General features: G+C 39.4%; 1 protein-coding gene across 1 annotated transcript in view; it reads left to right on the top strand.

Annotated features, from left to right (window-relative positions):
* Positions 1–14,768, top strand: part of CCDC12 (coiled-coil domain containing 12) — an 85,744-nt gene that overhangs the window by 41,224 nt on the left and 29,752 nt on the right. Inside the window, exon 2 of the mRNA XM_044682080.1 lies at positions 7,434–7,510. Coding sequence (XP_044538015.1) covers positions 7,434–7,510 — 77 coding nt within the window. The remainder of the gene's footprint in view (positions 1–7,433; positions 7,511–14,768) is intronic.

Raw genomic sequence — 14,768 nt, 5'->3', positions numbered from 1 at the left:
AAAAGTACTTTTTAATTGGGTGCTGCTAGGTGACTCAGTGGATAGAGAGCCAAACCTGGAAATGGGAGATCTTAGGTGTAAATTTGGCTTCAGACACTTCCTAGTTGTGTGACCTTGGGCAAGTGACTTAACCCCAAATGCCAAGCCCTTATTGCTCTTCTGCTTTGGAACCAATACTTAGTATTAATTACATGAAACAAGGTAAGGGTTTAAATTGAAAGGGAATGAAGTGTATGTGGGTAGAGAGAGCTGCCAATATATATACCCACCAGTCTAGATATCATAGAGAATAGCTACAAAGTAAGAAGGAGACTAGCAGTATAATTACCCAGAAATTCACAGGAGGAAAAAAATCTAAGAATAGGATTAGCAATAAAATCCATGGCTTTAGATGTTGTGTGTCCACAAGCACACAGTATAAGGGTAACAAGCAAGGTGAATTGGTGATATTGAGTTGGAGGCAACTTGATCTCATTGATGACATATGGTGGGATAGGAGCCATGACCCAATATGGCTCTGAAAGAATGAACCTTATTTAAAACAAGACAAAGCAAAAACCAGTCTAGGTAGAGAGGGGTCCAGGGAGGCTCCCAAGTCATGAGTCTGAGGGACTATGAGGATAGTATTGTCTTAAACTGTAATAGGGAAGGTGGGAGAAGGTGGAAGATTTAGAGGAAAAGATGATGAGTTATTTTGAGTGTGTTCAGTTTAAGATATCAAAACAAGACAAAGCAAAAACCAGTCTAGGTAGAGAGGGGTCCAGGGAGACTCCCAAGTCATGAGTCTGAGGGACTATGAGAATAGTATTGTCTTAAACTGTAATAGGGAAGGTGGGAGAGGGTTGGGTGTGTTCAGTTTAAGATATCTACTGGATATTCAGTTTATGATGTCTAAAAGACATTTGGAGATGCAAGATTTTTTTAGTGCACTTAAAGCAGAAAGTGTGGTGTCAGCTAAGAAAAAAACTCTTAATCTTTGGTGTCATTAAGAAAAGGTAGTGTTCAGGACCAGGGGAGTATAAGGATGCTAGGATATTTATTCTACAGACCACACCTGGAGACTTGCACCTGGTGTGGCCCAGGACATTAGTAGAACTAGCTAATCTCTGTGCTTCCCAAATCCAGCTGTCATGGTTGTTAACCCTTTTCTGGAATAGTGGATCACTCAGAGCTAGAGGAGTTAAACAATCCCTTTGCTAAATTTGTAAAGGAGATTTAAAAGCAGCCACAGGATTAAAAACAAATAAAGGGCGGCAGCTGGGTGACTCAGTGGATTGAAAGCCATCTCTAAAAATGGAAAGTTGTGGGTTCAAATTTGGTTTCAGACACTTCCTAGCTGTGTGACCCTGGGCAAGTCACTCAACACCCATTGCCTAACCCTTACCACTCTTCTGCCTTAGAACCAATACACAGTAATGATTCTAAGACAGAAGGTAAGGGTTGAAAAAAAAAAAATGAAGCAGCTGGCAAGAAGAAAGACAGACATTCAGTGGGATCTTTGGAGCCCATGCCAAAGTCTCAGAAATGATTTTTATGTTCCTCTTGTCCAAAGGCCATGTCATGTGGTTAAGTGATCAGTCCCAAAGGGGCAAAGCTAACCCCAACTGTCCTGAGCCCACACCAAAGTTCTCTTGTTGTCTGGTCTGTGACAGTGGGTTAGGGTGAGGTTTAAGTCATTCACAATAGTGCCCAACACTGAAATTTGGCTTTTGGTAAAGTCACTAACCTTTGTGAGTAACTTTGGAGTAATTGTCCTTGATTCTTCTCTTTAGACCCCAGATCCAGTAGCTTACCAATGCTTCTCTTTTATTCATCCCAGTTAGCTACCAACTTGACCACTATCAGAATGTAAACCTCTTACTTATTTAATTATTCTAATGGTCTCCTAATTTAGTTAGCTACTTCTAGTCTCTCTTTTTCCCTGCCCATCTTCTATACAACTGACAAACTTCAAATATCATTTCTCAGTTCAAAAATATTTAGAGGCTTCCTACTGCTTGGAGGATGAAAGATAAACTCAGCTTTAAGTCCCTATACAGTTCTACCTCCACTTATGTTGTTAAGTAGATATAATAAACCCTACCTACATTGTACATTTCTGCCATACTGGTCTAATAGGTATTCCCTGAAGTAGATTGCCTCTCTTTTGTTTTGGTGCCTATCTTCCATACTTGAGTGTACTCAACTTTTTATCTTTGGAGTAACTAGGTTCCTCTGTGGCGAAGTTCAGGTGTCACTTCTTCTGTGGAAGCCTTTTGTTAATTCCATGTTAATTTTCTTGTTAAGCCATAGGGAGAAAATGTAGGTGGGAGATGGTGTGTGTGTGTGTTTCCAGATTCTGCCCAGATAAACTTTTACTGATATGTGAGACATTTGCAGCTGTCTTCATCTCTCTATTATGTGGCTTGTCCTCAGGAGCTCAAGATTATGTTTTTCTCTCCAGACCTGATTCAGCAGGAAAGCATTTCATCAAGCATGTCCCTTCAGTTCAGAAGAAAGTGGTACTGTACTTTCTTCAGACTCTGGAGATGTATATCTGCTATTGTGTAATCGTTTTCAGAAATTCATGCTTGTCTACTCTCAGAAGACAGAGATCATATCTTTTATTGTCCTGGATAGTGCCTTGCAGGCTATTAAATATTGATAGGGTGAGAACTGCATTATGTAAGTATTACTGTGTTCCAGAACACTTCTTGCTTTCTTTGGTGAAATAATTGTGAATCTGAACAATGTGTGCTTCCTGAACTCTTGAGATGAGTTTGATTTTTAGAGGACATTACCTCTGATGGATAGAGACTATGAGATAGCTGATGGAGAGTTTTAGTGCCCTATCCCTACTAAAAAAGTAGCTACTGTCAGGTTATAGGCTTTGCTTCGTTATGAGCATTTTTGAAACCAGAACAAGAGGGAAATGACTTTTATTTAAGATTCTACCTGGGAGGGGTCAGCTGGGTGGCTCAGTGGATTGAGAGCTAGGCCCACAGATGGGAGGTCCTGGGTTCAAATCTGGCCTCAGATAGTTCCTACCTGTGTGACTGGGCAAGTCACTTAATCCCCATTGCCTAGCCCTCACCACTCTTCTGCCCTGGAGCCAATACATTGTACAATACAATACATTGTATTGGCTCTAAGACAGAAGGTAAGGGTTTAAAAAAAAAAAAAGATTCTATCTGGGAGAATTTTTCTACTTCTAAGGTCACACAGTGTGTTGACCTGAACTTTGGCTTTTCTTTTCAGGGAGCCATTATCATTCTCTATAAAACCAAACTCATTCAGCTTTCACTGCTACTAAGCCGCCATCTTGTCTCCACACCCCCAAACCAAACTCATTTAAAGGGTTTAGGGGGAGAATAGAATCTGCAGTCTTGAGCTTGACTTATATTCCTGGCAAAATTCTAAAATGTGTATTTAAAGAGATGGCTAGTGAATATCTTGAAGTAAAAGCTTTGATCCCAGAGAGCCTTTATTTCATCAAGAACAAGCTGTAGGGCAGGTAGGTGACTCAATGGACAGAGAACAAGGCCTGTAGATGGGAGGTCCTGGGTTCAAATATGGCCTCAGACACTTCCTAGGTGTGTGACCCTGGGCAAATCACTTAACCAATGTTGCCTAACCCATACCACTCTTCTGCCTTAAAGCCAATACTCAGTAATGATTCGAAGGTAGAAGGTAAGGTTTTTTTTGGGGAAAAAAAAAAGAACAAGCTATGCTGGATTTAGCTTTATTTCCTTTATTGACAGGATTACTAGTCTCATGCATTAGGGAAATGCTGTATACAGAGTAGTGGATATGGTATCAAGCTTAGAGTAAGGAAAACTCATCTTCCTGAGTTCATTATCTGGTCCTAGACATCAGTTGTGTGACTTTGGTGAAGTCACTTAACCCTATTTGCCTCTCTTTCCTCCTCTGTATAATGAGTTGGAGAAGGAAATGGCAAAGCACTCTAATATCTTTGCCAAGAAAACCCCAAATGGGGGTTACAAAGAGTTGGACATGACTGAACAATAGTAACAAAAGCAAATATTTTATTGATGCTTGTTTTAAAAAACACATGGCTGTCACTTTACAATGGATGTTTCTTCTCATGCCATGGAACCCCCTCCAAGATTGGCTAGGCAAAACAGAGTATCACTTTGACCACATCTGATGTTTTATTTCATTCTATAGCTGGAGACCATAATCTGTCTATTTAGAGGAAGGTAGTTGAATTTCACTGAAGTTATCAGGAGCCCCTGCATCAAAGGTGTATTGTCTTTTAATATCATTCCTAGATTTTAGCTAAGTTTTGACAGAATATTTGCTCGTGAGCAAGATGGAGAGTTGTGGTTTAAATATAACATAGTGAGGTGGATTTGGAATTGGTTAAATGGCTGGACCCAAAGAATAATCATAAGTGGTTGAAATAATGTCACTAGGAATTCTCCAGGGGTTTGATCTGTTTTTGTTTTGCTCTGTGTTCAACATTTGTAGCATTAGATAGAGAAAGCATTTATTAAGTGCTTACTATGATCCCAGTACTGTACTAAGCATTGGGGCTACAAAAATAAACATAGGAGACAGTAAGGAGTTAACATTCCAGCAGAAAAAGATAACACTAGGAGGAGCTGGAAAGAGAGAATGGGAGAGGAGCAGAGCTGAGTTAGGGATAAAGAAGATGAAGAGGAGTATGACCATGCCTCTTCCTGAAATAATATTCAAGATGAGTGGTCACCAAACTGGAGAGCTGGAGCTGGGCCCCCAGGGTGTAAGATGGCTGGCTGATGAAAAGTAGCTAGAGACTTGGATTAAGATACAAATGACATGCTCCACAGATCAGTAAAACTCTGGAAAAGAAGGTGTCTTGATTTAAATTGGGTCTAATGAAGTATGATTACATTTAATAGGAATAAATTTTATACTTTTGGGTTGACACAATCATTCAGCAGTTTTCTGGAAAAGATGTGGGTTTTTGGTGAACTGTAAGCTCAGATTGAGTCAACAGTGTGTAATGGCATCCAGGAAAACTAATATGACCATAGGCTGTATTCTGAAGGGCATAGTGTTCCAGGTATAAAGAGCTGATGGTCCTGCTGTGTTCTGCCTTTGCTAAGACCGTATCTGGAGTATTCTAACTGATAGAGGTAACTGGGCATTTTGTTTTAGGAAGACCATTGGTAGACTAGAGATTGTTCAGAGAATGGTGATCAGGAGTCTTTGAAGGCTTTGAGTTTATGACATGAGGAATGGTTGAAGAAATTGTGGCTGTTTAACCTGAAAAAGAGAAGACTTAGGAACATGCTAATTGCCTTCTATTATCTGAAGAGCTGTCATGTGGAAAAGGGATTTTAACAAGTGTGGAGATTTCAGAGGAAAATTTGAACATGATCTAAGGAAAAATTTCCTAACATATCTTTCTGCAAATGTAATGGGCTGCCCTGGAGGTGGTGTTAAGCTTCCCCCTCACTAAAGGATTTGGAGTGGAAGCTGAATGACCATTGGCTGGGAACATCGTAGATGTGATTTCTTTTTCAGGAATGGGATAGCAATCAAAGGCCCCTTCCAAGCAGAAAACTGTAACCATGTCTCTGTACTGGAAAAGTGGACTATGTGGTTGATTAGGTAGAAAAAACTTTTATAGGAAGACAGCTAACAACAGGGCTAGTGCCAGAAGTGCATTTTATATTATAAGTGCTGAAGGAATATATTTGAACTACCAATTTATAGCAGTCCACTGCTTCTGGATGGATAGGGAGAAAGGGATGGGATTTGAAATTACTAGTATTAGTGTAATTGGGGACAGTGGTTTTAACATTAGCTCTCTGTGCCCTTATATTGTACCTGATTCATTTCACAGTAAAACAGATGTCATGACATTTTTTGCTCTTATGTGACAAATTTCATATTGTTTACACTTTGACAATTTTATTTGGAAACAGTTGTATTGCTAGAAGGTTGAAGATGTGAACATGACTGGGAAAGAAAAGAAAACAACTAAATTCAGAAACAATTTTCTTCCCATAATTTAAAAGATGAAAATATTCAGAATTTTCATGAGACATTTTCTCATGAGATAAATTGTAATTCTTCTTATGAAATAATCTATGGAACAACCATTGGCAGTGGTTTTTCCCGAGGAGGACAGAAGGGGTGGCCTGATGCCAAAGGGATGGAGCCTGCTGGCTGCCCAGCATGAGCAGGGCATGCTTTCTGTCTCCTGGCTAGCTGGGCATGATAGGGAAGGGCCCCTCTGTCCCTGGGCCCCACTTCTAGGGGCCCTGCCCAGCATCCCCAGTGTCCTCAGAAGTGTCCTGTTGATGTTGTGCATGTGCCTTTGAGAACTCATTGGCTTCTGTTCCTGTTGCTCTGCTCTGGCCTGCTCTCTCTCCTTTGTTCAGTGTGACTCCCCTGTGTGCCAGGCCCTACCCTCTCTGGCTTCTCTGCTCCCAACGCTCTTGTCCACCCATATTCCAGCCTGGTCCTACTCCAGCACCTGTTCCTTCCACCTCTTCTCCCTCTGTGGGCAGCCTCCCAGATCTGGCGAGCTCCTGCTAGCATTCTTCCACCTTTTCTTCTTGCCCCAGTCTGGCTCTGTGACCACAGGCTTCATTTCTCCTCATGGCAAATGCACATCTGAGCCCTAGCTTCCCCCCTCTCACCCCAAAGATGGTGGGGTTGAACTCCAGGTGCTAGGGCTACAGGTCTTGGTCCTCCAGTCAGTATTCTGTCACTGAGACCCCCTTCCTGCCCCTGAGCTCATCCCCATCCCAGAGGTTTGGCTAGAAAGTAGTTCTTCCTTCTTAGCCTTCCTATGTCTCCAGCTCCTGTTACTCAGTTCTACTGTCAAAAGCACCTTGCTTGGGCTTTCTTGGTTGGGCCGTGGGTATGGGGGGAGTTGCTGTTGGATTTTTTTATTCAATAAACTGATGATTTCTCCCCCTCCCCCCCAAAATCTCTTGCTATTGTGAAAACTTCATGATACAGAATTAGATTTTTTTAAAAACCCATGATACAGTGAAGCTGAGATAAGTGAACTGCAACATAGGGAAGGATGACTGTAGTTTTGAATGCCTTTAACAAGGGACATCCCATCAGAAGGGGCCAAGACACATGCTCAGATCTCCAAGGGGTGCACTCTAGTCTGGTAGATGGGGATGGGGATGTGGAGGACATGATGTTAATTCTACTTCCATTACATAAAGGGGACAAGATAGACCCAGAGAGGGAAAATGACTTGCCATAAGTAGTAAATAGCAGAACCAGGTTCAGAACTACCCACTTGGGATGCCAAAGCCAGCAGCCTTCTTTATTTTATCATATAGATGTAGTGAACAACAGCAATTACTAAACACTGAAAAATGTTTTCAATTTATCTTTAATATACCTGTTTTGATCTGTTGTTGTTCCATAGACAAAGGTTAAACTTAGTATAGGTTTTTTTCTTTATCATTTTGCAGAATAAGGAAGATGAGGAACCAAAAAATAAACACTTCAAAGAAGAAGAAGAAGAAGAAGAAGGGGGTGAGAAACATAGGTAAAATATTTTTTTGTTTGATTCTTTGTGATTTATGGTAATGCATTATTGCTTGGTGACCTATTGTGTAATCAGGGGCAAAGCATTCAGACAGTTTAATGCTGCTTACTAAACGTTCTCAATTTCCTCCTTCTCGTATGCAGCAATATTAGGAAGAGCATTGGAATGGAAATATGGATGCCTGGGTTCTAATCTTTGTTATGCCATTAATGAGTTGTGTGACCTTGAGCAAACAACTTCATTTTCATTTTTCTGGTCCTTAGAGCAAATGATCTGAAAGGGATCTTCATTTCTAATATTCTTTGAAAGAGGGGATAGCAGTGGCCTGTAGGGCACTACCTATTTAGGGGATTTGATTTTCCTTTTTTAAAAAAAATCAAATTAATTCATTAATTAAGAATATTTTCCCATGGTTGCATGATTCATGTTCTTTCCCCCCTTCCCATAGCCTACAAGCAATTCCACTGGGTTTTACATGTATCATTGATCAAGACCTCTTTCTATATTATTAATGTTTGCAATAGGGTGATTGTTTAGAGTCTATATCCCCAATCATATCCCCAGTGAACTGTGTGACCAAGCAAATGTTTTTCTTCTGTGTTTCTACCCCCACAGTTCTTTCTCTGGATGTGGATAGTGTTCTTTCTCATAAGTCCCTCAGAATTGTCCTGGATCACTGCATTGCTACTAGTAGAGAAGTCTATTACATTTGATTGTGCCACAGTGTATCAGTCTCTGTGTACAATGTTCTCCTGGTTCTGCTCCTTTCACTCTGTATCAATTCCTTGAGGTTGTTCCAGTTCTCATGGAATTCCTCTAGTTCATGATTTCTTTGAGCACAATAGTATTCTATCACCAACAGATACTACAATTTGTTCAGCCATTCCCCAATCAATGGATACCCCCTTATTTTTCAATTTTTTTGCCACCACAAAGAGCGTGGCTATAAATATTTTTGTACAGGTCTTTTTCCTTATTATCTCTTTAGGGTAACAAACCCAGCAGTGGTATGGCTGGATCAAAGGGCAGGCAGTCATTTAAAGCCCTTTGGGCATAATTCCAAATTGCTTGCTGAACTCTGTTGCTTTCCATTGAGAATTCTAAAAATGGCTGCCTTCCAACTGCCTTCCCAGATATTGTAAGTTCTTCTCTTTACTGGCTCTGCCAACTGAAATAGTAGGATAGTCTGGGTAGATGGCTTAATTGTGAGATACCAAGATTGAGGGTCTCTTGGTAACCAGCAATGAGGAGGGCCTGAAAGGCTTCTTCCACAGGGCTCAGCGCACTTCTCAAACTTCTAGACAGATTGATTTCCACCCATTTATTTATTTTTAGGTGGGGGATAGCTCTTTATTTTCTCTATAATATGCAAAAAAAAATGCTTAAAATACAAACTGTGTCTTAGACAGATTTATAAAATAGGTCAGGGTTTTATTTTAGCCACAGTAGGATGGAAGGGAGGATTAAGGGATAGGATGCCCTAAACTAAAGGATCTAGCTAAACCTCCCCCTTCTACAAACCCTGCAAAGGGTTTTCTTCTGGTCTTCCAAACTTCTTAATTCCTTACACTGGCTGTCTATAAATCCCGGCTATCTAACTACCTGACTCTATAATCTTCCCAGATAAATGTTGGCAAGGTATATAGTTCTTCAAAGTTGTTGTAGATTGACCCTTTATCTCAGGGATCAGCCTTGGCCGGTTAGACCTACGATGGTTGGATGGCTGTAGGCCTTCCCATGACAGATACTTTACTGGCTGGCCAGACACAGATCTTCTCAGTAGTTGGGAACACTCTCTCAGGACACTGGAACATGAGTGGGTCACAAAGTAGGCAGGATGTATCCAAACAGGACAGCAGTAGGTAGTTTCGGCTTCATGGGGATAGTAAACCAAACCTCTTCTAGTCTCACACAGATTACTAGCAGGAGGAAGTTACCAACTTCCCCCCAATAGGAAGTCCAAAAGCCCCTTGGTGTAGCTATCTGTGTCGTCTTTTATATATTCCCCACATTCCAAAACAAGCTCTGTAATTCCAGAGCATGTGGTAAGATCCAAAATCTTTCTCTTACCTGTTTGCATCCATTCTCTCATTTCCTCATAACACTTCCAAAATGGTTGGATCAATTCATAACTCCACCAGCAGTGTGTTAGTGTCCAAATTTTGCCACATTCTCTCCAACATTTATTACTTTTCCTTTGCTGTCATATAGCTAACCTGCTAGGTGTGAGGTCGTACCTCAGAGTTGTTTTGATTTGTATTTCTCTTAATTAAGAGAGATTTAGAGCACTTTTTCATGTGCTTATTGATAGTTTTGATTTTTTAATCTGAAAATTACCTATTCATGTCCCTTGCCCATTTATCAATTGGGGAATGGCTTGATTTTTTTTGTACAATTGATTTAGTTCCTTATAAATGATTTTCCATTTTTAATTTTTTTTCCCCCTAGACCTGACCCAATTTCTTCATGCTCTGGGCTTCTGTGTTTGCCAGTTTGCATGGCTGATTTAACATTTTAGCATCCCTAAGGAAAATTTTGTCTGTTTCTCCCTTCTCTTTCAGGTAGAAAGAATAACAATATCTGCCATTTACATAGAACCATCTGGATAAAAAGTGCTTTCACAAATGTATAGTTTGATGCCACATTGCTGTCAAGTAGGTAGGACAAATGTTATTCTCCCCATTTTATAGATATTGAAACTGAAACTCAAGAGATGAAACCCAAATCACATAGCTACTTAATGGTAGAGGCAGGATTTGAACCTATGTCTTTAGACTTGAAGTATGTTGCCTTTTCTATTTCATAACTATTGCCATCATAATTATGAAGATATATATCTACACCTATAACAATACTACTAAAATTCAGCAATTTTTTTTTATAGGAAGACAGATTTTTGGCTCAATGTAAGAAATAGCGTCTTAATGCAGCTTTCCAGAACTAGAATGAACTGCTTTAGGGATTCACCATTTCCTAATGCTATTAATAATAAAAAAAAATGGACACTTAAATAGTTCTTCAAAGTTTATAAGGTATTTTATGTACACATGTTATATCTATATCTATACACACACATATATACACATAAACACATTTTACCCCCAGTCCCACCCATTCATACAGAAAAAAATCTCACTTATGTCTCACAACAACCTGGGAGGTAGCTATTTCAGGGAGTTTATCTTTATTTTCCTACCTTAGCTTCTGTCTTAGTATCAATTCTAAGACAGAAGAGTGGTAGGGGCTGGGCAATTGTGGTTAAATGACTTGCCCAGGATTACCAGCTAGGAAATGTCTGGGTCAGATTTGAACCAAGGCCTTCCCAGTGCCAGACCTGGTGCTCTTTTCATTGCTACCTCACTGCCCCTTTTATCTTCATTTTTCAGAAATGTATTTAATAGGAAGCACCACTTAGGTTAAATCATTTGCACATGGTCACACAGCGAATCAGTGCTAATGGCAGGGTTTTATACCTAGATCTTTCTGTTTCCAAATGCAGCACAAGATCTCCTGCAATTGGGGGGGAAGGGGGTGTGTGTTCTAAAAGCCCTACATGATCATTTTTTTGTAACTGGGATTCATGATTTTAGTCAGAGTTCAACCAGGTGACAACTAAGAATCTTAAAAGTTAGATGTCCTTGGGGTCAGTTAGTCCCACTCCTAGTGAAATCATGCATTGCATTGACTAGCACTGATTCTCTCGAAGTATATTTGATTAAGAAGTGAGTGTCTCCCCATGAATTTTTAAGAATAACTGTTGTTCACTTCTTTTAAACACTTTAATAAACAAAATCAACCCATTTTTGTGGTATCACATGCTTCTCCGCCCTCTTTAGTGAGGATATGGAACATGATTTAATCTTTGCCTGATGACTCAGTCATATTTGAGTGCATTAATTATTGTAATGTGTTGGGAGTACAATGTGTTGAAGCTACAGGGAGGATGTCTTTTCATTTCACTTAACAAAGAATCCTAATCCAGTACAGAGCTTCATCACTTTTGAGTTGGAAGAAACCTCAGAAGTCACTGAGTCTGACTTCCTTATTTTATAGGAGAAATCTGACATAAAGAAAGAGGAAATGATTTGTATAGGGTCAAATAGGTAGTAAGGAACAGAGCTGGCTTTGGAGTCTATATCCCCTTCCTGAAATTCTGTGATGTTCTTATTGTGTCTCCCAAGGAGGAAAACTCTTGTTTCAGTTGTCAGTCATGCCCACCTTTAGCAGTCTTCTTTATTAACAACCACAGCCACCTTTTCATTCCATTTTGGTGCTTTTCAGCTTTTATAGACCGGGAAATCAGAAAACGATTTTTAAGGCTGTACCTAAAATAAAGAAAGAAATTCTAGATATAGGATCTCCAGGAGATCTTCTTGTGAGCAAAGTATGTACAGTTTACTGCATGGACTTTGCAATACTGATGTATGTAGAAACACACTGAAAGTATAGAGAAAGAGTATATCTCTGTTATCTATTTATAGAGTATCTATTCTAGTATAATAAAGGACAATAATAAACATTTTTGAGTGGTCTCATAAGGTTCTCAGAGAACCACATAGATATAACTGGTTTATTTGTTCCTTTAAATTTGACTACAGAGACTTACGTTGTTTTCCCATAAGAGAGACTAGAGGCAAGTACAACTGGCAACAAGAAGTCTAAACAGATGAGAAGTCAAAAAATTCGTGACAGACTTTGGCCATTTAATTATCATGGGTCAAAACATCTACTTATCTTGATAGCATATTATTATAAAGTTTGCACAGTACTATTTTGATGTCACCTTGTGGTATGGTGGTAACTGAGTTTTCGAAGGCTATGCCTTTAGAGTGCAACCTCTGACAGACTCTGTCTTGCTATAAAGAAAAGCCTTCAGTATTGTCCTGGCTATAGACTCTGTCTTGCTTGTTGACTAACCAACTTAGGTAAATATGGAGAGGCCCATCACTGACGGGCAGTCCACTTATTCTTTGACCTTGGCAACTCATGAAACAGAGGAAAATACAAAACGGTCCATAGTCTTTTATAGCCCCTTTTCATTTCTGTGGTGATAGTATCAGAATGGTAGAAAAGGTGACTGAGGATACTAACAGTCAAATGGTTTTTAGACTATTTATATATCTTTACTCAGCTCTTGGTACTTGAAATGTGAGATCCTTGTCCAGTGACTTGATAGGCATACTTCCAGAGGGATCATAATAATCTATCTTTACCTTCTCATTATAAATAAAACTCGAAGACAAAAAGATGTTATAGCTAAATTGAAGACTGGTATAAAGGTTTTCCTTAGTGAAGCAAATAGAGTTGATGGAGTTGGTTTTATTATACTTCCAAAGACAACAAGGAACATAATTTCATGGAACATTTGATCATCTAGTATTGTGTTGCTTATGCTAAATACTTGAGGAGAAGCCACTATGAAGCTTATGTGTCATAAGGAGAAGCTTATGTGTCATACGTGTTGTAGAGGATCAGGATATAGAGAAATTCTATGAAGAACTTGATAAAACCAAGTGAATTCAACAGATATTTTGATTCATAATGACTAAAGTGCAGAGGTGGGAATAGTGGAGGACAGCTGAAAATATGATTCAGGATTAAAGACCTTACAGAATAATTAGAAGGCAGTTTGAAAAGTCTCAGCATTATTAGGTATGAGGGAAGCTTAGTGAGGTTACCCTGTCCATCTTCTCAAGAATTTAGGAAAGATTTGTTAATATAAAAATTAGTGAGACTGACTGTAGATTTTAATGTTTTTAATAGAAAGGAAAGGATGAGAGATGAGAGAGGAAATAGATTATTTTTTAAGAAAGACTGTCCCAATTTAGTGTCTCCATTTAGCTGGTTGTTCTGCAGCAGTATTAAGAGCCCCATGTCACCATAGGAGGAAGTAGAGAGGCTATAAACTGCTCTAACATAGGTTTATCTAACTTTCTCTCTGCCCACTTGACTCATACATCAAGCCTCTCGAGCCAATTGTTACCCTTCTTCATTTGCTTGAGCCACCCCAGGATACTCACCCTGTCTTGTTGTCTCCTACCTTAATTGCTGACTTTTCCGCTGACCCCAGGGGGCACCAGAGTTTAGATTCTATCCTTGTAATCAAAGTCCCCTTAATAATTTCCTACACGCAAATTGAATGAGCCTAATATAGCCCAAGTAGATTAGAGCTAGAAGATTTTTTAAAATATTTTTATTGATATCTACCATTTTTAATATCATAGTTTTCCTTCATATTCTCCCTCCCACTCTGAGAGAGCCACACTATTTAAAAAGTAGTATTTTTTATTTATTTATTTATTTTTTAAGCCCTTGTACTTCGGTGTATTGTCTCATAGGTGGAAGATTGGTAAGGGTGGGCAATGGGGATCAAGTGACTTGCCCAGGGTCACACAGCTGGGAAGTGGCTGAGGCCGTGTTTGAACCTAGGACCTCCTGTCTCTAGGCTTGACTCTCACTCCACTGAGCTACCCAGCTGCCCCCTAAAAGTAGTGTTTTTTTAATGACCCCCATCCAAGAAAAAGAAAGTCAGAAAGATGCAGCCTGATCAAACAGTACTTTGAAAAAGTCCTAAAATATGTGTAATGTGCAACACTTATAGATCTTTCACCTTCAGGAAGAAGAGGTTTGAGGGTGTCCTCTCAAATCTCTTCCTTTCAGTCATGCTTGATCTTTAGAATATTGTTACATTCATTTTTGATTTTCTAGTGTGTGTGTGGTTATAGTCATGTGTTATTTTCTTGGCTCTATTGACTTTAGTATGTACTTATTCATGTAGATTTTTCCATGCTTCTCTGTATTCATCACACATAATTTCTTACAACACAGTAATGTTCCATCACATTCCTGTTCCACAATTTGTTTAGTCATTTCTCAGTTGATGGGTATATACTTTATTTTTAATTTTTTTCTATCACAAAGAGTTCTGCTATTTTGGTGAAGATAGTGTAAATATAATGTCTTCCTTAGGGTATAAGCCTAGTAATGGAATCTTTAGTTCAAAGGGTATTTGCATAATTCCAAATTGCTTTCCATAAGGGTTGTACCATTTCACTGATCCATCAACAATATATTAGTATGAAGGGCAGCTAGGTGGCACAATAGAGCACTAGGCCTGGAGATGGGGGGTGCTGGGTTTAAATCTGACCTCAAGGTGCTTCCTAATTGTGTGATCCTGGGCAAGCCACTTAACTCCCTAGCCCTTGCTGCCTTTCTGTCTTAAAATTGTTTCTAAGACAGATGATAAGGGTTTTAAAAA

This window comes from Gracilinanus agilis, chromosome 1 (genome assembly GCF_016433145.1).
Source record: "Gracilinanus agilis isolate LMUSP501 chromosome 1, AgileGrace, whole genome shotgun sequence".
NCBI classification, from domain to species: Eukaryota; Metazoa; Chordata; class Mammalia; order Didelphimorphia; family Didelphidae; genus Gracilinanus; species Gracilinanus agilis.
Note: the sequence above shows the minus strand (reverse complement) of the source record. Positions and strands in the feature narration are given on the sequence as shown.